The sequence below is a fragment of the Diabrotica virgifera genome, chromosome 9, assembly GCF_917563875.1.
Source record: "Diabrotica virgifera virgifera chromosome 9, PGI_DIABVI_V3a".
NCBI classification, from domain to species: Eukaryota; Metazoa; Arthropoda; class Insecta; order Coleoptera; family Chrysomelidae; genus Diabrotica; species Diabrotica virgifera.
This window is the reverse complement of record NC_065451.1, coordinates 47,872,280-47,893,844: the sequence shown is the minus strand read 5'-3', so window position 1 is coordinate 47,893,844 and position 21,565 is coordinate 47,872,280. Positions and strand designations below refer to the sequence as shown.

Below are 21,565 nucleotides of genomic sequence, written 5' to 3'. Positions count from 1 at the left end.
AAAATTCCCAATTCTAAAACTAAGATGGAAAGAACCATTGTCGTTATTGGAGAAAATATTTCATTATATCAGAAATATTTGTCATTAGGTACGTCATTTGTCATTCCAAAACTAGTAGCTACAAATCCTGATAGGTCTAATATCTACTAATTTCAATACCTACTGCTACTTCTGTTAATATCCCAAATAATATCTAAGTAAATGTCTAACTAATTAACTAGTAATTAGTCTAAGGTGTAACTAATAAGTAATTGTTACAATTGTGTAATTAATATTCATAAGTATGTAATATATTCATAAGAGCAATAATAATTTTGTTAAACATATTTATTATGATGTAGTAATTTATAATAAAAAGTTTATAAGTCAATCCAGATTGTTTTTAACATAATAAAAGCCTGTAGGTCAATTACTATTTTTGACAAATACGTACCTCATTTTTTGTTGTTCAGACAAAAATTTTAAATAATTACATATTATTATGTACATAGCACAATAACAGCTGGTTAGAAATCTGTCTAAATAAAATACTACCTACCTTTATACTACCTTTACTTTCCTTTTAAATATTTTGTTATTTTGGGAGGTATTGGTAATCATTCTTGCAGGAATGGTTTTATAACATATCATTCAGACCAACCCATTATAAATCAACGTCCTATTTGTAGATCATTGAAAATTTTATGTTTTTCTCAACCCTGAAATTTACCATATTAGGTATATTTTCAATATCTTTTCAATAAAAAGATGGTTTTAAGAGCCCAAGGATATGTTTAGTAAAGGCCATTTAAAACAAAAGTTTAACTAGCAACAATATACTGTTATATTTCTATTTGATATGAAAATTAAATTTTGATAATTATAAACAGAATTCAATTTAATATAAAATATTTTCAATTTTCTCAACCACGGGCATATAAATTTAAAACAACCTGTATACAACAAATTGTTATATGTAATTTTAAGAAGTGATTAGAATAAGCGTACGAAACTCGGAACAATGTGCTTAGAATAAACAAAGTGGATGATAGTTCATTATCGTTTTTCGCGGAAGGTTTCGATCATTAGCCTATGCTAAATAAGACTCATTTGAAAGAGAGAATAGGTCATTAAAATTTGTAAATAGTTAGAAAGTATTTTAGAATGGGAATTAAATATTTTCTTTTGAAATCCATTAAGCATATTTAGAAAGATTAAAAATTGGTTTTGAGGAATATTACGAATGAGAGTTGGTGGTGGAAGATTGATTTGTGAATTTGGAAGGGATATTTAGAAAGTAGGGGAATGAATGACAAAGTGGAGATCAGAATGTTTTGAGCTGTCGAGAAGTGAAGTCGAGTAGTAGACGGTAGTGTTCGAGGAGTGAGAAAGCCGGTGTAGTTCCGTGAGTGTGGAGTATCTATCGTGGAACGAGAAGTAGGCCAGGTCGAGAGTAAAAGAACCTCCTTGAGCCCAGAGTGTCCCGGTAGCTGATAGCAGTTTCGAAAAAGGTAGAACACAGCATCACGACAAAAGCAGGAACGAGAGCTATTCGAGCTAGTTTTTCAAAGGAGAACATCACTGGAAGCCAGGACGAGGTTTGATCGCAGCCAAGGATAGCAGGAAAGGGTCTTGTGTGAGGACATTTTCAGTTCACCAGGAAAAGGTCAGTCTCATTTGTTTGGACATGAATGTATGGGTTTTTCGTATTAAATTCCATATAAAAAATTGAATAACATAATCAATAATATCAGAAAAGCTTCATCAAACTTAAATAGAGTTGTGCCTAATAACTCCTAATAGTTAAATGTTAATAAAAACTTTCAATTGAAAACCAAAAGGAAATAAGATTCCCATTTGTAAATGTTATGTTTAAGAATAATAAGAAATAGCAAATATTAAGCATTGATTGCCTTTTAAATAAAATAAAAAATATTTTGATTATAATTGTAACCCATATGTGTATTTTTTTTACTCTTTTCTTTTCTATCCCGATTAGGAACCATTAAGAAATATTTAGAAGCCACGGAAGTAAGTAATTAATTTATAATTCGCCCTGAGATTGAAAACATATTGATATGTGATCTGGTTAATTAATTAGATTAGTATTAATACATTGATTAAATTAAGTAACATATAAGAATATTATCTCATATCAATAATCAAGATCACAACAACTGTCGTCCAACGTGGAAAGCATTGAAAAATATTTCTAGTGGCAAATTTGAAGGATAGAAAGAGTAAAGCCGGTATTTGAAAATTTATATGCCTGTGGTAAAAAGTGAGATACTTACATTGGATAACATAAAATTTTAGATCTCTTTAGGTACAAATTTTGCATAACTGATTTAATATTTTAATTTTACGATATTTACATTTGATATATTTATTGACAATTTATAATATTTGGGTGAGAAAAAGTCGTTTTGGGTAACATACTATTAAAATTTCACATTTGGCGGGGATAGTACTTCTTGAAAACAAATGTCTGTGACAAGAAGCCAAAGCAAAGACAACAAAAAACAAAAAGAACATTCAGATCAAGAGGAAAATTCAGACCAAGAAGATATCTTAAACACAACAATCATGGAAACAGGAAAAAAAGAATTGTCAGAATTAGAAAAGATATTACAACTTATGCAACTCCAGTCACAAAAAATGGATGAAGCAAAACGAACAATGGATAAAAATCAGGAAGAAACATCAAAGAAAATGGATGAAACACAACAAAAATTGGATCAAAAAATGGATGAAACATCAAAGAAAATGGATAAAGTGGATAAAAAAATGGATGAAACACAACAAAAAATGGATGAAACACACCAAAAAATGGATGAAACACAACAAAAATTGGATCAAAAAATGGATGAGACACAACAAAAAATGAAACAAGCAATAGAAGAGAACAACAAGAAAATGGAGGAACGCATAGAAAAGTATGAAGTGAAAATTAAAGATCACATGCAACAACAAGAGACAGAGATTAAAGAAATCAAATGCAAAATAAATGAGATAACGAATTGCCAGAAAAAAGAAATGGAAAGTTTGGAAAACAAGTTGCAAAACGCTATTCAAGCAGACATAGAAGAAGTGGAAAGAAAGATTGCAGAAATCAATACTCAACAAAATGTCGGAGAAAGAAGAGAAATGGTTATACATAGCACAGATGACGTGAAGATAAGGTTTGGCGGGGATGTAAGAAGATTACACCCAGTGCCGTTCATTAATAGCCTGAAAAAGAAAATACAACACATCGGAAATTTCGATACAGCAAAAGAAACTATCAGAAACCATCTCAAATATGAAGCAAGCCTATGGTTCGATAGTAAAGAAGAAGAATTCGGCAATTGGCAACAATTTGAACAAAAATTTTTGAATTATTTCTGGGGAAAGGTCCAACAATTGGAAATTAACAAGGAATTGCAAAATGGGAAATACAATGATAGGATGGGTGTATCAGAAAGGACATATGCTTTGCAAATTTACAATAATGCAAAACATTTACAATATAATTACTCATCGGAACAATTAGTCGAACTGATTGCAAGACATTTCGAGGAAACGCTGGAAGACCATATCACATTGCAAAATTACAAAGACATAGATAGTTTATGCCAATTCCTACAAATAAGAGAATCACGTCTAAGAGAAAGAAAATCAAGAAGGTCGCGAGAAGATTACAGGCCCCGAGAAACACAAGATTACAGAGATAGAAATCAAAATAGGAGGGACTATACAAGACGAGATTTTAATCCCAGAAGGGAAAACGAAAATAGAGACAACGGAAGAGGAAATTATGAACAAAGAAATAGGCAATGGAATGAGGACAGAAATCGAGAATACCAGAATAGAAACACCACACGCTCAAATCAAGAAAACAGAAATAATGGTAGACAAAATGAACAGGGATATCGAGAAAACCGAAACAGATCCGACAGACCAAGAGAAAATAGAAGAGAAGTAAATAATACCCAGACAGATGAATATGACGGAGAGAGACATTATGACGAAAATATAAACAACGATGAGCAACCGGCGTCTTTTCACGACGGCGCTCACTAAAAACCAAAAATCAAACAGGAATCTTTTGTCACCCCAAGGAGTTTATTAAATTGGCAGGAAACAACGAAAAGAAAAATGGAGTTAATTTAAAATTTGTGGATGGATTTATCAACGAGAAACCAATTAAAATTATGATAGACACTGGATCTGAAATAACATTGGTCAACAGAAAACTAATAGAAGAAGTTAACTTAACAAATTTAATTTATAAAATACCTAGGGTAAATTTAGTGGGCGCAAACAAACGGACATTGGCAACTATAAATGAAGGCATACGAGTAATGGTACGACTGGGCAAGAATATGTATGCACTACAATGTGTAATAATGCCAAACATGTCACATGACATGATAGTAGGAGTGGACGAATTGGCAGAAAAACATGTAGTGATAGATTTTAAAAATAATACGATGAAACTAACAGAAGAAAAAGAAAAAGAACAGGACAAGGAACATGAGAAACAAAATACGGACGAATCAGGTAAAGAACAAACAGTGGAAATGAATTTGGCAGCGAAGCAAGGACAAAGAAGAAAAAGGAGAAAAGGTCAGAAAAAGATAAAAGAAAATGAAACCTGTGGCTCCTCAAAAGAAGAGTTGAGCCCAGAAGAAGAAAATTTGAGAGTATCAGAAACAAAGGAAACCTGGGATTCCTCAAAAGAAGAGACGGGCTCAGGAGAAGAAGAAATAAAGCTAAAAAATGAAAGTGAAAAGAATATGATTGAAACAGTGGTATTTGAAGAGGAGGTATATGCAAACGAGGATGCAGAATGCACGGTAAACATGTGTGAAGAATCTGAGAAAAAAGACAGAAAATTGATATGTGGAGAAGGGAAAGAAAAAGAATTGCGGTTGATGTTAAGAAACTACGAAAATTTGATCAATGAGGAAAACAGAGTGGCTAAAAAGTACGAACATTCATTTGAGGTGAAAAACTTGGGAAATTTTCGATCAAAGACTTACCCGATTCCATACAAGTATCGACAAGAGGTGAAAGAAGAGATAAATAAAATGTTGGAAGATCAAATCATCGAAAGATGTGATTCACCGTATGTTAACCCGATTGTGATAGTAAAGAAAAGCAGTGGAGAATTGAGATTATGTTTAGATGCCAGGAATATCAACCAGCACACTGTATCACAATATGAATCACCTCTAAACATCGAGGCCATTTTTGGAAGAATCACCGGGTCACACATATTTTCGAAAATTGACTTAAAACACAGTTTTTGGTTGATACCGTTAGCTGAAAAGTGTAGAAACTACACCGCTTTTTCTATTGATGGTATTGTCTACCGGTTTAAGGTAGTGCCGTTTGGATTGCAGAGTGCTTGTGCTGCACTCGTCCGAGCTCTACATACCATTTTGAATCGCCACGAAGATTTCATAGTTCATTATATCGATGATTTATTAATTTTTTCACAAGATACTCAGAGTCATCTGAAACACATAGAAATAATTCTGGAAGAATTGGACACAGCGGGATTGAAATTAAACATTGAAAAATGTCAATTTTTTCAAAAAGAAGTCATTTATTTGGGTTTTCAATTGGACACCAAAACAGTAAGATTATCCGAAGACAGAGTCAAGCACATAGATGAATACCCAAGACCAACGAATTTGAAAACATTGAGAGGTTTTCTTGGCACGATTAATTATTTTAAAAAACTGATTCCCGATTTGAGCCAAAAGGAAATCCCTCTGATAAAGTTGCTTAAAAAAGGAATAAAATGGAATTGGAAAGAAGAACAGGAGGAAGCTTTCGAAACATTAAAACGAGAATTCGCAAAAGGAACGAAAATATACCACCCCATTTACAATTTACCTTTTATACTCCGAACTGATGCGTCCATACAAAAATTTGCAGGAGTTCTGTCTCAAATACAAAACGACCAAGAAGTGCCGATATGTTTTATATCGCGAGTGACTAAAACACATGAGAGAAAATATAGTGTTACAGAATTGGAGTTTGCCAGTGTACTATATTGCGTAAACAAATTGAGGTTTTACTTATTGGGAGCAAAATTCACAATCGAAACAGACCATGCAGCTTTAGTACATATCATGAAGAATAGATTAGTAAATAATAGAATACATAGAGGTATTCTATTATTACAGGAGTATGATTTTGAGTTCCGATATACAGGGTGTCCCGAAAAGAATGGTCATAAATTATACCACACATTCTGGGGTCAAAAATAGTTCGGTTGAACCTAACTTACCTTAGTACAAATGTGCTCATAAAAAAAGTTACAGCCCTTTGAAGTTACAAAATGAAAATCGATTTTTTTCAATATATCGAAAACTCTCAGAGATTTTTTATTGAAAACGGGCATGTATCATTCTTATGGCAGGACCACCTTAAAACAAAATTATAGTGAAATTTGTCCACCCCATAAAAAATTTATGGGGATTTTGTTCCCTTAAACCCCCCCAAACTTTTGTGTACGTTCCAATTAATTCATTATTGTGGTACCATTAGTTGAACACAACGTTTTTAAAATTTTTTTGCCTCTTAGTATTTTTTCGATTAGCCAGTTTTTATCGAGATGCGGCTTCCTTTTTACTATATTTACATAAAAAATTTATGGGGGTTTTGTTCCTTTAAACCCCCCAAATGTTTGTGTACGTTCCAATTAAACTATTATTGTGGTACCATGAGTTAAACGCAGTGTTTTTAAAACTTTTTTGCCTCTTAGTCTTTTTTTGATAAGTCAACTTTTATCGAGATGTGGCTTCTTTTTCAAAATGTACCAAAAAATTTAAGTTATAAATAAATTTTCAGATTATTAACAGGTGTCTATAATCATACTGAACCATATACAAATAGGTGGTGGATTCGACAAGTATTCAAAATATCTCGATAAACACTGGCTTATCAAAAAAGTACTAAGAGGCAAAAAAGTTTTAAAAATATTGTGTTTAACTAATGGTTCCACAATAATAATTTAATTGGAACGTACATAAAAGTTTGGGGGGGTTTAAGAGAACAAAACCCCCATAAAATTTTTATGGGGTGCACAAATTTCACTATAATTTTTTTTTAAGATGTTGCTGTGATAAAAATTCCTCATGTCCATTTTCAATAAAAAACCTCTAGGAGTTTTCGATATATGAAAAAAAATCGATTTTCATTTTGTAACTTCAAAGGGCTGTAACTTTTTTTGTGTGCACTATTGTATATAGGTAAATGAGGTTCAATCAACCTATTTTTGACCCCAGAATCTGTGGTATAATTTATGACCAATCTTTTCGGGACACCCTGTATAAAAGGAAAAGACAACATAATAGCCGACGCTCTAACACGGGATGAGGACACGGGAAAAAAGGAAACAATTACTCTACAGGTGGGACTAAATAGATTAATACAAGAAGAAGGGATATATTCGTTAAATGAGATAAGGACAAACCAAGAAGACCTAGAGGAAAGAGAGAAAAGAAGAGCGGAAGTAGAAAATGACATATATTTTAAGAGAATAGACGGAAAGGAACTATATTTAGTGACACAGACATTGGCCGAAAAGATAATAAAGAAATTACATGAGGACAATGGGCATATCGGTAGCAGAAAAGTTTGGCTCGTTTTTAGGGAAAATTACATCAGCCGACAGGATTACCGCATTGCAAAGGAAATTACCCAGAAGTGCGATGTATGTCAAAAATATAAGAGTCGGAATTTCAAAAACGAAAATGTTGCCAAAAATATTGAAGCCCGAAACAAACTAGACATTGTAGCAATAGATATGTTAAGCGATCTAATTATGACCACTAAAAGGAACAAACATATTCTGGTAATGGTGGATGTGTTTTCAAAATACGTAAAATTATATAGTTGCCGCACCACAAAGGGGGAGGAAATATTAAGAAAAATCGACAATTTTATAGCCATAGTAGGAACACCAAAAAAGATCCTACTGGACAATGCAACGTATTTCCGAAATGATCGTTTCAAGGGACAACTTCGAGAACGAGGAATAGAGACAAATTTTGTCAGCATCAGGCATCCACAGAGTAATCCTTCGGAACGATTCATACAGGAAGTGACGAAATTTCTTCGCATTGCAACAGATGGTCAACATCGCCACTGGGACAGGAAAATGGCGGAAATAGAAAGGTATCTAAATACAATTCCGAGCACAGTAACAAAAGAGACCCCAGAATACATCATGAAGGGTGTATTGCCGATAAGGCCATGGGAAGACCAAGAGCCAAAAGAATATCAACAGGTGATTGAAACCGTACAGAGAAGATTACGGCGAAGCAACGAAAAATATATCCAAAGACAGGAACAAAATAGAAAAAGAAGACCAGTGACTTTCCAAAAGGGTGAAAAAGTACTCGTGAGGGCATTACGAGTATCAAATCTTCCTGGGGGCATTTGCGCAAAGTTGATGCCTGTTTTCGAAGGCCCGTACATCGTGAATAATGAAAATGGGATAAATAGTTATGAGTTGAGGCACAGGAACTCGGAAAAGATCCGAGGAATTTATAATATTCACGATGTATACAAATATCACGAATAAAAGACAGAATTACATGAAGTAGATAGTAAGTTAGGATATAAGACGTAGATTAAAGTAAGGAAATATACAAGGAGTTGGTTTTGCCTCGAGAAAATTTATTTAAAAATGCAGATAAATTTTATCGAATACAAGGCGGGGATTTGTTATATTTCTATTTGATATGAAAATTAAATTTTGATAATTATAAACAGAATTCAATTTAATATAAAATATTTTCAATTTTCTCAACCACGGGCATATAAATTTAAAACAACCTGTATACAACAAATTGTTATATGTAATTTTAAGAAGTGATTAGAATAAGCGTACGAAACTCGGAACAATGTGCTTAGAATAAACAAAGTGGATGATAGTTCATTATCGTTTTTCGCGGAAGGTTTCGATCATTAGCCTATGCTAAATAAGACTCATTTGAAAGAGAGAATAGGTCATTAAAATTTGTAAATAGTTAGAAAGTATTTTAGAATGGGAATTAAATATTTTCTTTTGAAATCCATTAAGCATATTTAGAAAGATTAAAAATTGGTTTTGAGGAATATTACGAATGAGAGTTGGTGGTGGAAGATTGATTTGTGAATTTGGAAGGGATATTTAGAAAGTAGGGGAATGAATGACAAAGTGGAGATCAGAATGTTTTGAGCTGTCGAGAAGTGAAGTCGAGTAGTAGACGGTAGTGTTCGAGGAGTGAGAAAGCCGGTGTAGTTCCGTGAGTGTGGAGTATCTATCGTGGAACGAGAAGTAGGCCAGGTCGAGAGTAAAAGAACCTCCTTGAGCCCAGAGTGTCCCGGTAGCTGATAGCAGTTTCGAAAAAGGTAGAACACAGCATCACGACAAAAGCAGGAACGAGAGCTATTCGAGCTAGTTTTTCAAAGGAGAACATCACTGGAAGCCAGGACGAGGTTTGATCGCAGCCAAGGATAGCAGGAAAGGGTCTTGTGTGAGGACATTTTCAGTTCACCAGGAAAAGGTCAGTCTCATTTGTTTAGACATGAATGTATGGGTTTTTCGTATTAAATTCCATATAAAAAATTGAATAACATAATCAATAATATCAGAAAAGCTTCATCAAACTTAAATAGAGTTGTGCCTAATAACTCCTAATAGTTAAATGTTAATAAAAACTTTCAATTGAAAACCAAAAGGAAATAAGATTCCCATTTGTAAATGTTATGTTTAAGAATAATAAGAAATAGCAAATATTAAGCATTGATTGCCTTTTAAATAAAATAAAAAATATTTTGATTATAATTGTAACCCATATGTGTATTTTTTTTTACTCTTTTCTTTTCTATCCCGATTAGGAACCATTAAGAAATATTTAGAAGCCACGGAAGTAAGTAATTAATTTATAATTCGCCCTGAGATTGAAAACATATTGATATGTGATCTGGTTAATTAATTAGATTAGTATTAATACATTGATTAAATTAAGTAACATATAAGAATATTATCTCATATCAATAATCAAGATCACAACAATACAGAGAAAACGGAAACGAATGAAACGATGAAATGGTTTTTAATACCTATCTACATAAAAACGGTTTACAGGAAAAATCGCGGGAATAAAAATATTTTTAACATAGTTTTATAAAAGCTCTAGAAAGGACTGGGGGGAAAATGTGAGAAAAGATGTTTACATATCAATGGGACTTATGCAAATGATATGAATACAGTAACCAGATTACACTAAAATCTTACAAAATCAAGTGAACTGAAATTTTCGGAAAACAAGATTAAAAGTAAATACCTACTGTCAAAAAGAACCATAGTGGATTCTAAAAAGATTTAGTTATAGAAAATTCTTAAGGAAAATGAAAAAATAACATAAAAGATCCCTTAAAAATAAAGCATTAAGATTTACAAAATATTTATGAATTGGTGATGAATTATTAAAATTATTGAAAATAAATATTTCAAAATATTTGAAATTTTGACAAAATCGTGCATAGGAGGTTTAAAAACAGATTTAGTTGGAATAACTTCTTGAAGCAGGTAAACATTTAACTTAATAGAGCTGTTAAAAATAAATTCATGCGATTTACAGCTAAGAGGTACAAGTGACAAAAGAATATGAAATGAGTTAAGTGCACAAAATAATGCTAGATAGTACTAAAAACTTAGTGGCAAAGAGATCCAGGTGAATTAGGCTACTGGTGGTGACATATAGGGCAAGTTCCAATTTTCGTACTATGCAAAATTGAATAAGAGTTTGAGTCAAACAGGTGTAATTGTACTATTATCCCTTTGCCTGTAAGATTTTGGATATTATTATTTTTAATAAATTAGTCCTGTCGCCAGGGGGGGTACAACGGCCTCGTTAATTCAGATGGACTTACTCAAGGTTTTTTTATGTATTTTGACCCGTAGAACACGAATTTTTTGGGTAACAGTTGATCCGGATGTCGATAAGATTGTTATAGACCAAGAACTTGAGGAATCAAATAACAGCGATTTTTGGCAAAACAAAACAATATTTTGTATTTTTTGGGCCATTTTAAGTAAAAAATATTTCTACAAGTTTTTTCGTAGGATGCACAGTTTTCGAGATAAACGCGGTTGAACTTTAAAAAAATCGAAAAACTGCAATTTTTGAACCCGAATAACTTTTGATTAAAAAATAAAATAGCAAGTCTGCTTACCGCATTTGAAAGTTTAAGTCAAATTATATCGGTTTTGATTATTTGCATTGGTAAAAATTTATTTTTTTATTGTTTAACAAAGCTATAAACACGTAGGGTTTCCCGTGCTTTTACATGCGTTTTAACGCATGTAACGTAGAAATAGTCTTGATTGCACTAGTACCTATTCTACCTACTCGTTCGATTTTAAATGAGAAATCATAGAAACATCACTCACGCACTAGTTGTTTGTAGCTTTGTTTAACAATAACACAATAAATTTTTAGCAATGCAAATAATCAAAACCGACATAATTTGACTTGAACTTTCAAAGGCGCTTAGCAGAATTGCTATTTTATTTTTTAATCAAAAGTTATTCGGGTTTAAAAATTGCAGTTTTTCGATTTTTTGAAAGTTCAACCGCGTTTATCTCGAAAACTCTGCATCCTACTAAAAAACTTGTAGAAATATTTTTTGCTTAAAATGACCCAAAAAATACAAAATATTGTTTTGTTTTGCCAAAAATCGCTGTTATTTGATTCCTCAAGTTCTTGGTCTATAACAATCTTATCGACATCCGGATCAACTGTTACCCAAAAAATTCGTTTTCTACGGGTCAAAATACATAAAAAAAACTTGGGTAAGTCCATCTGAATTAACGAGGCCGTTGTACCCCCCCTGGCGACAGGACTAAATCGTTTGGCATATTTGCAAATTGAGCTCCTGAAAAAGGACTCAAATTGAGTGAAACAGATTTAGTTGTAGCGTTGATTGATGAATATAGGTTGTAGGTTGTTGAAGGTGGTAGAAATACAAATGGATAGATCCGTTAAAACAAAGTATTATTGAGTAGGAACTAGGTTCACCAGAGGTTTAAAAATGTTAAAGATTATGATTAATTAATTGATGACAAATAAATAGGTACATCCAAAATATTGATAGTCTTATAAAAAATTCAGTAGATAAGGACATTTTCAAATTAGATTTTAGCTTTAGAGTAGATTTCTAGAAAAGCATCATTAAAAAAAAAGTAAAAAGCTCATTATGTAAGTACTTTCACATTGCGAAGGAAAGAGTATCCCATGCTAAAAACGTGCAATCCAAGGAAAAAATCCATGAAATAATCACTCCATTATGACTCAAAATAATTGACCATTACACAAACATTTTAATAAGTACTGCCACTAATCTTCTTAGGGAAAATATGGTCAGAACATTGAACGTGAATTCTAAAAGGATTCAGTTAGAAAAAAGTTTTAAGAATACGTAATGAAAAAATAACAAGAAAAATCCGTTGAAAATAAAGCATTAACATTTACACCATTTCAGTTCAGCCGTCGAAAGTGATGAATTAAATCTTGAATATAAATGGTTCAAAATAGGTATTTGAAATTTTGACAAAATCCGGCATGGCAGGTTTAAAAACAGATTTAGTTGGATGGTCATGAAGAGATAAATAGAGCAGTTAAAAATAAAGGATTATGGGAGTATTACGTTCAGCAGAAGACTTTATACAGGGGAGTAGCTATGTACGACCGTACTTAGTACTGTAGTTAGGAAATAATTTTCTCAGAAATCAAAAAGCTCCATTTGTGGCGATTATTTTGGAGACAACTCAAGACTAGTCAAAAATGACCAACTTTTTATATTTTTTCGATACGTGTCAATAGTAGAAAACAATGAGTAAAGAAATCAAAATCTGTGTCTTTTTTGGAGTTCATCAGTAGCTGATTGCAGGGTAAAAGGGCTTAAAACGCTTATTTTGAAAAATGTGACAGAATATGGAATTGATTTGTCTAAATGTGGATGGCGACATTACGATGGGGCAAACATTATGGCAGGTGCATATGGAGGATTACACGCACTTACAAAAAACAACATGCGCCAAACTCAGATTACATTACATTCATTGTGCAGCACATCCTTATGATACTTACACTAAATTTAATTTTAAATGATGCTATGGAACGCATTTCTGAAGTGTCAATTTTTTTCTTTTTGGACAAAGTATAGGAATAAGTAAAGTTATAGAAAATGTACCTACTTTTTTGCGAATACTTAGTTTAACACGCTGGTCAAAGGTAGGGCAAGGATAGATAAAAAAAAATTACTGGCAAGAAAGTTCGTTCCACTTTTTGGAGGGTCTTCAAAGTATAATATGCATTATCGACTCTAAAAAAATATTTACTTATGATGAAAACTTGGTATGAAATAAATTTAATTTCTGCTAAAAAGGCGAACGTAATGAATGAAAAAAGATCATTAAGTACTTATTGTTTTGGAAAATTACGATTTTATGCATGTCATCTTTTTTCATCATTGTTTGAAATAATTATCTCTGACTTTAAAGCTGACAACTATTTTTAAAAACAAAAGAGGAAACGTATCGAAGCGATTTTTGATGAGTTATCAGAAGATGAGAGAATTTCAGACCCGGAATCGTACTTCCCGATAAATATGAAAAGATCTAACAGCATTATTGCTGTTAGATATAAATATATTGATTTGTCAGACCAAACAAAGGTTTCAAAGTCTCTGTGACTTGACTACTTAATAATTTGAAATATTACAACCCGAGACCCGAGAAACTTTTATCATTTCCATTAATGAATTTATAAAAAATCAAGTCGAAATACTGACTGCTTTTAATACAATAAAGACATTTCATTTGATCTTTATGGACAATAATTACTTGCTTTAAAAATCTGCTCGCAAACTGAAATTCAGAAAATTCAATATGTTGAAAGAGCTTACAGAATTATTTTTAATAAAATATCCTTGCATCTAGTTTTCCGGTAATACCAACATGTTTTCTGTTTTTTAACCCTTGCGCTAGCTAAGTACTGCCGTAGTTGAAAGTAGTTTTTCAAACTCAAAATTGATTAAAAACACATTAATACAACCTATGTTTTTCATGTAAAGAATTTGAAAAAACCCTTAGGGATTTGCTTTTAAAATAATCGCATTTTTGTTTATTGTTATTTTGTTTAAGTTTAAACTTTTGTCGATATAAAGTTTTACGGCTTCATTTTCATTTGTTTTATTGTAAATATGCTGCTATAAATATTCCTGCTTCAAATCATTTTATAGATTTTTGCAGTTAATGTAGGTACTACTTCGTTATTTTTTATTTTCTTTGGTTCTAGAGATGGAAACCGCGATTATGATAATGATCTGAAGTAATATCATTTTCCAATCGCGATTTCCATCCCTGGTTTATACATATAGAACCAAGGAAATTATTTGGAAGGTCTCGAAAAAGATAGAATAAATATAACTCTATACAGCCGTTAAAAATAAACTATTATGGGAGATGGGAGTAGTACTATGTTCAGCAGAGGACTAAAAAGGTTAAATATGACGATTAATTACTTGCTGAAAATTAAATCTGCCCCATCTTGGAAAAGTTCTTTTGAACGATATATTTATTACCTATGTATTTGAAATTAAGAATCGCACTACATTTTCTCTTAGTTTTTCACCCCTGTAACTTATTAAAATAAACATTACAGAAGTATTCAGGGACTTTCGGTCCTCGGTAATATCGTAATCTTTCATTCTGCGTTTAAATTTTTCAAAAATACTTATTAGTTTTCTCAGGATTTGAAAAAAAAAATGAATCTCATTTAAATAGCATTAGAGCCGGAACTACGTACCCATCCCCTTAACCGATTCAATTTTTGTATATCCTTTTATTTTTCCGCACAATGAGTTAATTACAGTTCAAAATAATGAAGAAGACGTTTATTTTTTTTTAATTTGTTGTTTTTGTATTTTTTTTAAGTTTTAATGAAGTAGAAGTTTAAATTTATTTTTATAATTTGTAGGTTGTACATCGGTGTTTTATTAAGGGGGTAGGCGCAAAATCTTGATCCAATGCTATTTAAATGCATTTATTTTTTTCTAATCCTGAGAAAACTCATAAATGTTTTTGAAAAATTTTAACGCAGAATGAAAGATTAAGTACATTATTACCGATGGCCGAAAGTCCCTTAGAATAAACAAAAAGCTTTTTTTTTATGAAATATTTTAAATTAAAAATCACACTAAATTTTCTCTTTTTTTAACCCCTGTAACTTATTAAAATAAAGATATAAGTTTTCAGGGATTTTCGGCCCTCTGTAATAATGTCGTAATCTTTCATTCTGCGTTTAAATTTTTCAGAAATATTTATTAGTTATTAGTTTTCTCAGGATTCGAAAAAAATTAATGCATTGGTCTGAGATTTTGCGGCTACCCCTTAAGTTTGTTCATTTTTATTTGTTTTATTGAAAATATCCAACCACTTTTCCTGCTTCAAATATTTTTTTAGATTTTTGTAGTTAATGTACTTATGTACTTACTTCACTTTTTTTAGTTTTTTTTGGGTCTAGTTAGACTAGGGATGGAAATCGTGATTTAATAATGATCTTAAGTAATATCATTATGCAATCGCAGTTTCCATCCCTAATCTAACTAGAAAACAAAGAATTTTGTTGGAAGGTCTTGAAGAAGATAGAAATATAACTCGACAGACTCGTTAAAAATAAAGTATTATGGGAGTACTACCCTCAGCAGAGGACCAAAAAGGTTATAAGGATAACAATTATTATTCTTGCTGAAAGTAAAATACGTCCAAAATATCAAAATTCAGATTAGGATATTTTTAAATTAGGTACTTTTTGACATTTAGAGTAGATTTTTTAGAAAAGTGGACATTAAAAAATAAAGAAAAAGCTCACTATGTACTTACACATTGCGAAGGAAACCGTGTAATCCATGTTGAAAACGTGTAATCCAAAATCCAAGGAAAAAAATCCGTGAAATAATCACTCCGTTAATCACTCAAAACAATTAAACCATTACAAAAACAAACATTTTAATCAAGTACTGCCAATAATCTTCTCTTCGCATTCGCTCAAATCCTTCGGCACTGCACAGATTCCTAATCTTCCCATAAATCACCATTTAATTAGGGAGAAAAAAGTAAACACTTTAAAAGTCTAGCCAGAATCCAGAAAAACTTTGAATAGTCAGAGATAGATACACTGATACCTGCCTTTCCAAGTTGTTTCAGCTTGTCCACGAGTATCAAGCTAATATGAAGATGTTTTGGCCAGATCTAGCATCATGCCATTGCTCAAAGAGTAATTGGCTTCGACAACAGCACGTACCGTTTGTTCCCAAAAAGGACAATAGAAACTTTCTGCAGGCTCGCCCCATCGACGATTTTTGGTCTTTATGTTCTAAGAAAGTTTATCATAAAGATTGGGAAGCCCAAGATGAAGAACAATAATTAAGATTGATCTTAATTAAAAAAAAAATCCGATAAATATTTTGTTCCAAAACTTTTAGGTCATTCGTAATGCATATTTTTAACACCATATAAAATGTTGACAGGAGAATATCGCGAGAAAAACTGAGAATAAGAAGAATCATCAAAATTGATATTATGAATGCTATGAATGTATAGTAAGCAGATTACCTACACTGAAATCGCAAAAAAAACTATTGAAGTGAAATTTCCGAAAAACAAAATTGAAAGAAAAAAGTGATAAATATGGTTTCTAAAAAGATTCAGTTAGAAAAAAGGATGAAGAATAATGAAAAAAATATCATGAAAATTCCGTTATAAATAAATACATCATGTCAGTTCAGCAGTAGAAGGGGATGAATTAAACCTTAAACATAAGTATTCCAAAATATCTGAATTTTTGACAAAATCCTGCATAGCTGGTTTAAAAACATATACAGTCGAACCCGCTTATTAGAATACCTGTTAAAGGAATATCCCGCTTTAAGGAATAGAAACTTGAGGTCCCGGGACGTTTTTACTTGCTACCAATGATCGGTTATTAGAATATCTCGGTTATAGGAATACCTTTGCTTGGCACGAAGGCTATTCCAATAAGCGGGTTCGACTGTATCCAAGTAGTTGGAAGATTTTTAAGAAGGTAAAAGTATAACTCGATAAAGTCGCTAAAATAACGTAAGTAGTATTGGACGACTACGTTCAGCAGGAGACTATAAAAACGTTAAAGCGGACGATTAATTAATTTTTGAAAATTAATACCTACGTCCAAAATACCGATAGTTTTACAAAAAAAAAAAAAATAATAGATTAGGATATTTTCAAACTAGTTTTAGTCAAATTAGCTTTAGATTAGATTTTATTAAAGAAATGGTCAGAAAAAAAAAAGAAAGAAAAAGCTCATTATGTACTTACACATTGCGAAGGAAACCGTGTAATCCATGTTAAAAACGTGTAATCCAAAATCCAAGGAAAAAATCCGTGAAATAATCACTCCATTAATCACTCAAAACAATTAAACCATTACAAAAACAAACATTTTAATAAGTGCTGCCACTACTTCTTAGTACATTCCCTCAAATCCTTCCAATTCTATATCTATTTATTCTAATCATCACAAATGGGTATTTTTTGTGCATATTTTTATCCTAATGTACTGTGATGCGTATCAAATTCATTTGCAATTTCTTTTTTTATCCGTTATTAATAATTTCTCCTGTTCTGGTTCAATTTTTGCATTTCCGCACATTGAGTTAATTACAGTTCAAAATAATGAAGAAGTCGTTTATTTTTTTCAATTTGTTGTTTTGTCTAATTTCTTTTTTAATTAAGTAAGATGTTTAATTCATTTTTATAATCTGTATATCGTTGTTTTACTTATTTTTGGGATCTTTGATTAGCTGAACATACAACCTATGTATGTTTTTCATGTAAAGAATTGAATAGACATTTCTTTTTAAAAATGGTTTTTGGATAATTATTTCCTTTTAAAATAATTGCATATTTTTGTTTATTAAGTTTAAAATTTTGTCAATAAAAAATTTTCCCTTCATTTTTATTTTTTTTTTATGTAAATATCCAACCACCTTTCCTACATTAATAATTATTTAGATTTTTGTAGTTAATTATTTTTAATTGATTTACTTCATTATTTTTTTTTAGTTCTGGTTAAACTAGGGATGAAAAACGGGATTGGATAACCGCTGTTTTCATCCCTGAGGATACTTATATAAACAAAGAATTTATTCGGAAGGTCATGAATCAGGTAGAAATATAACTCTAATCTAACTATAGAGTCGATAAAAATAAAGTATTATGGGAGTACTATGTTCAGCAGAGGACTAAGCGATTAAATATGAAGATTATCTTTTTTAAAAATTATTACTTAGTAAAAATGAAATACGTTCAAATTATCTAACTTGGTAAGAGCGCCTACCTTTGGATCGAAAGGTCCGAATGGTCGTGCGATCGAATCTCACCAGGGTCAGAAATTTTTCGTTTATTATAAATTAATAAATGAAAATAGTTTCTGTCCTTGTGGGAGCGGTACTCACCGGAGGGACCGCAGACGTTTGGATACAATTAGCGTCTCTTTGCAAAGACAATGACGTCGACTTTGCAAAGTAACAAGACACTTACTCAACACACACACTGCACATTACTCCCCTGAGTTAGTGAAAAGTTATAGTCTAAAATATTATTATGAAATTGACTGGCCAGTTGGTTGTGAAAACCAGTGTGAATAAAACACAAAACACACACACACACAATTCAGTTTTACAAAAATTTAATAGAGTTGGGTGTTATTTTTTGGCTTTAGAGTAGTTTTTTTAAGATGTGATCGTGAAAAAAGCTCATTATGTACTTACACATTGCGAAGGAAAGCGTATCCATGTTAAAAACGTGTAATCCAAAATCTTAGGAAAAAACCCTGAAATAATCACTCAAAACAATTAAACCATTACAAAAACAAACATTTTAATCAAGTACTGCCACTAATCTTCGTATTCCCTCAAATCCTTCTATTATATCTATTTCTTCAATCTGATCATTACAAATGGGTACTTTTTGTGCATAATTTTGTTCTAATGTAAGTATTGTAATGCGTATTAAATTCATTTGCAAAATTTTTTTTGTCCTCATTATTTCTCCTGTTTTGGTTTTAACCGAATCAATTTTTGGATTTCGTTTTATTTTTCCGCATGAGTTAAGTACCTACAGTTCAAAATAATGAAGAAAACGTTTATTTTTTTAATTTGTTGTTTTTGTAATTTTTTTTTATTTTAATGAAGTTAGAAGTTTTAATTTATTTTTATAATTTGTAGGTATATCTGTGTTTTATTAAGGGGATGAGCGCAAAATCTTGATCCAATGCTATTTAAATGCATTTTTTTTTTCTAATCCTGAGAAAACTCATAAATATTTTTGAAGAACTTGAACGCAGAATCGAAGATTCTTTATTACCGAGGGCCGAAAGTCCCTTAGAATAAACAAAAAGCTTTTTTTTAATGAAATATTGTAAATTAAAAATCACACTGAATTTTCCCTTTTTTACCCCTGTAACGTATTCCAATAAACAGAAGTTTTCAGGGACTTTCGGCCCTCGATAATAATGTAATCTTTCAATCTGCGTTTAAATTTTTCAAAAATATTTATTAGTTTTCTCAGGATTCGAAAAAAATTAATGCATGGGTTTGAGATTTTGCGCCTACCCCTTAAGTTTGAAATTTTGTCGATAAGAAGTTTACCCGCTTCATTTTATTTGATTTATTGAAAATATCCAACCACCTTTCCTGCTTCAAATAATTTTTTAGATTTTTGTAGTTAATGTACCTACATACTTACTTACTTCACTTTTTTTACTTTTTTTTAGTCTGGTTAGTCTAGTTAGGGATGGAAATAGTGATTTAATAATGATCTTAAGTAATATCATTATGCAGTCGCAGTTTCCATCCCTAATCTAACTAGAAAACAAAGAATTTTGTTGGAAGGTCTTTAGAAAACTCGACAGACTCGTTAAAAATAAAGTATTATGGGAGTACTACGCTCAGCAGAGGACCAAAAAGGTTAAGGATAAATTATTATTCTTGCTGAAAGTTAAATACGTCCAAAATATCAAAATTCAGATTAGGATATTTTTAAATTACTTTTTGACATTTAGAGTAGATTTTTTAGAAAAGTGGAATAAAAGAAAGAAAAAGCTCATTATGTACTTACACATTGCGAAGGAAACCGTGTAATCCATGTTGAAAACGTGTAATCCAAAATCCAAGGAAAAAATCCGTGAAATAATCACTCCATTAATCACTCAAAACAATTAAACCATTACAAAAACAAACATTTTAATCAAGTACTGCCACTAATCTTCTCTTCGCATTCGCTCAAATCCTTCGGCACTGCACAGATTCCTAATCTTCGCATAAATCACCATTTAATTAGGGAGAAAAAAGTAAACACTTTAAAAGTCTAGCCAGAATCCAGAAAACTTTAATGTATTCCTCTTAACAGAATTAAAATCCTTAAAACACTCGGCACTTAGCGACTCAGATGCAAATCGTCGCGGGAAAACAGTCACAAACGCGGCGGGAGAGTTTCCTTTTTGTCTTTCGAAGAACACACCTCTTTTTGTCAGTTTTTAAAACACAGAGATATTCCAATCATCAGCCGCGAGAATTAGCCGAAAAATTAAAAACGAGATTCTGCATTTGCACACCCCACAAAACCAGATCTCCGCTTTCTGTGCTGTGCGAATGTCTAAAACGGATACTACAGCAACTACCTACCTCGACAAGGGCTCAAAACGCACTGTCTGTTCTTCGAGCTTCACGTGCAGTCTGCAGAACGGCTAGAGCCGATCGTTCGCGACGCAGCTTCGGGCTACCATCACCTGTTATGTTGATCGGGTCTTTGCTGCTAGAGACAACCGGTGGATCGGCCGAAAAGGTGTAACATCAAGAAAAAAAGGGTAAGCAATAGAAGGAGTGTGGTGTGTTAGTTGTGGTTATACATACAGGTGCTACTCAAGAACGACATCAATAAGACGGTGAAGAATGCAATGGATGAATGTGAATTCAATGAAGTGGTTGATCTCTTTGGGTCAGGTGCGTGAGATAGTTGGAACACTTGTTTGGGAATTGGTGTTTGATTTGGATTAAAATTATTTCCTAAGAGAGATACAGGATGTTCTTAGTTTTATGAGTATTTCGTCTATTAAAATATATGATTTAGTAGACATTAAAAGAAGTATATTAAAATAAATAAGAATACTAAAGTTTCCAGGTAAACAAAATTAACTTCAAAATAAGGATCTTAACCCTCAACTGAGGAGGTTTCAAGCAAAGCCGAATAAATCTACTTTTTACGAAAATTTCGTTAGTGGCCAATATCGGTTTATTTTGTTAAATTACACCGCATATCAAAATATATATGTGCAAAAACGAATATATCCTACTGAATTTTAATGGTGATATTAATGTTTTCATGTAAAACCGAATAAATCCATTTTTTGTTCAAAACCAAATAAATCCAAAAATAGGAATTTTTTTATTTTATCTTCTTATGCAAATATTTCATTTAACCAATAGATGGTAC

The 21,565-nt window shown here is 31.7% G+C and overlaps 1 protein-coding gene across 4 annotated transcripts in view; it reads right to left on the bottom strand.

Moving 5' to 3' along the window:
- Nucleotides 1-20,788, bottom strand: part of LOC114340732 (nephrin) — a 570,487-nt gene extending 549,699 nt beyond the window's left edge. For 2 of the 4 annotated variants that reach the window (XM_028291502.2, XM_050661988.1), the window contains exon 1: nucleotides 20,192-20,788. In XM_028291502.2, the coding sequence (XP_028147303.1) occupies nucleotides 20,192-20,219 (28 nt within the window). In that variant the 5' untranslated portion in view covers nucleotides 20,220-20,788. Of the gene's footprint in view, nucleotides 1-15,916; nucleotides 16,052-17,389; nucleotides 17,455-20,191 lie in introns of those variants that run through there. The other 2 variants (XM_050661987.1, XM_028291508.2) reach the window with 2 other exon arrangements.
- Between the last annotated feature and the right edge of the window lie 777 nt (nucleotides 20,789-21,565).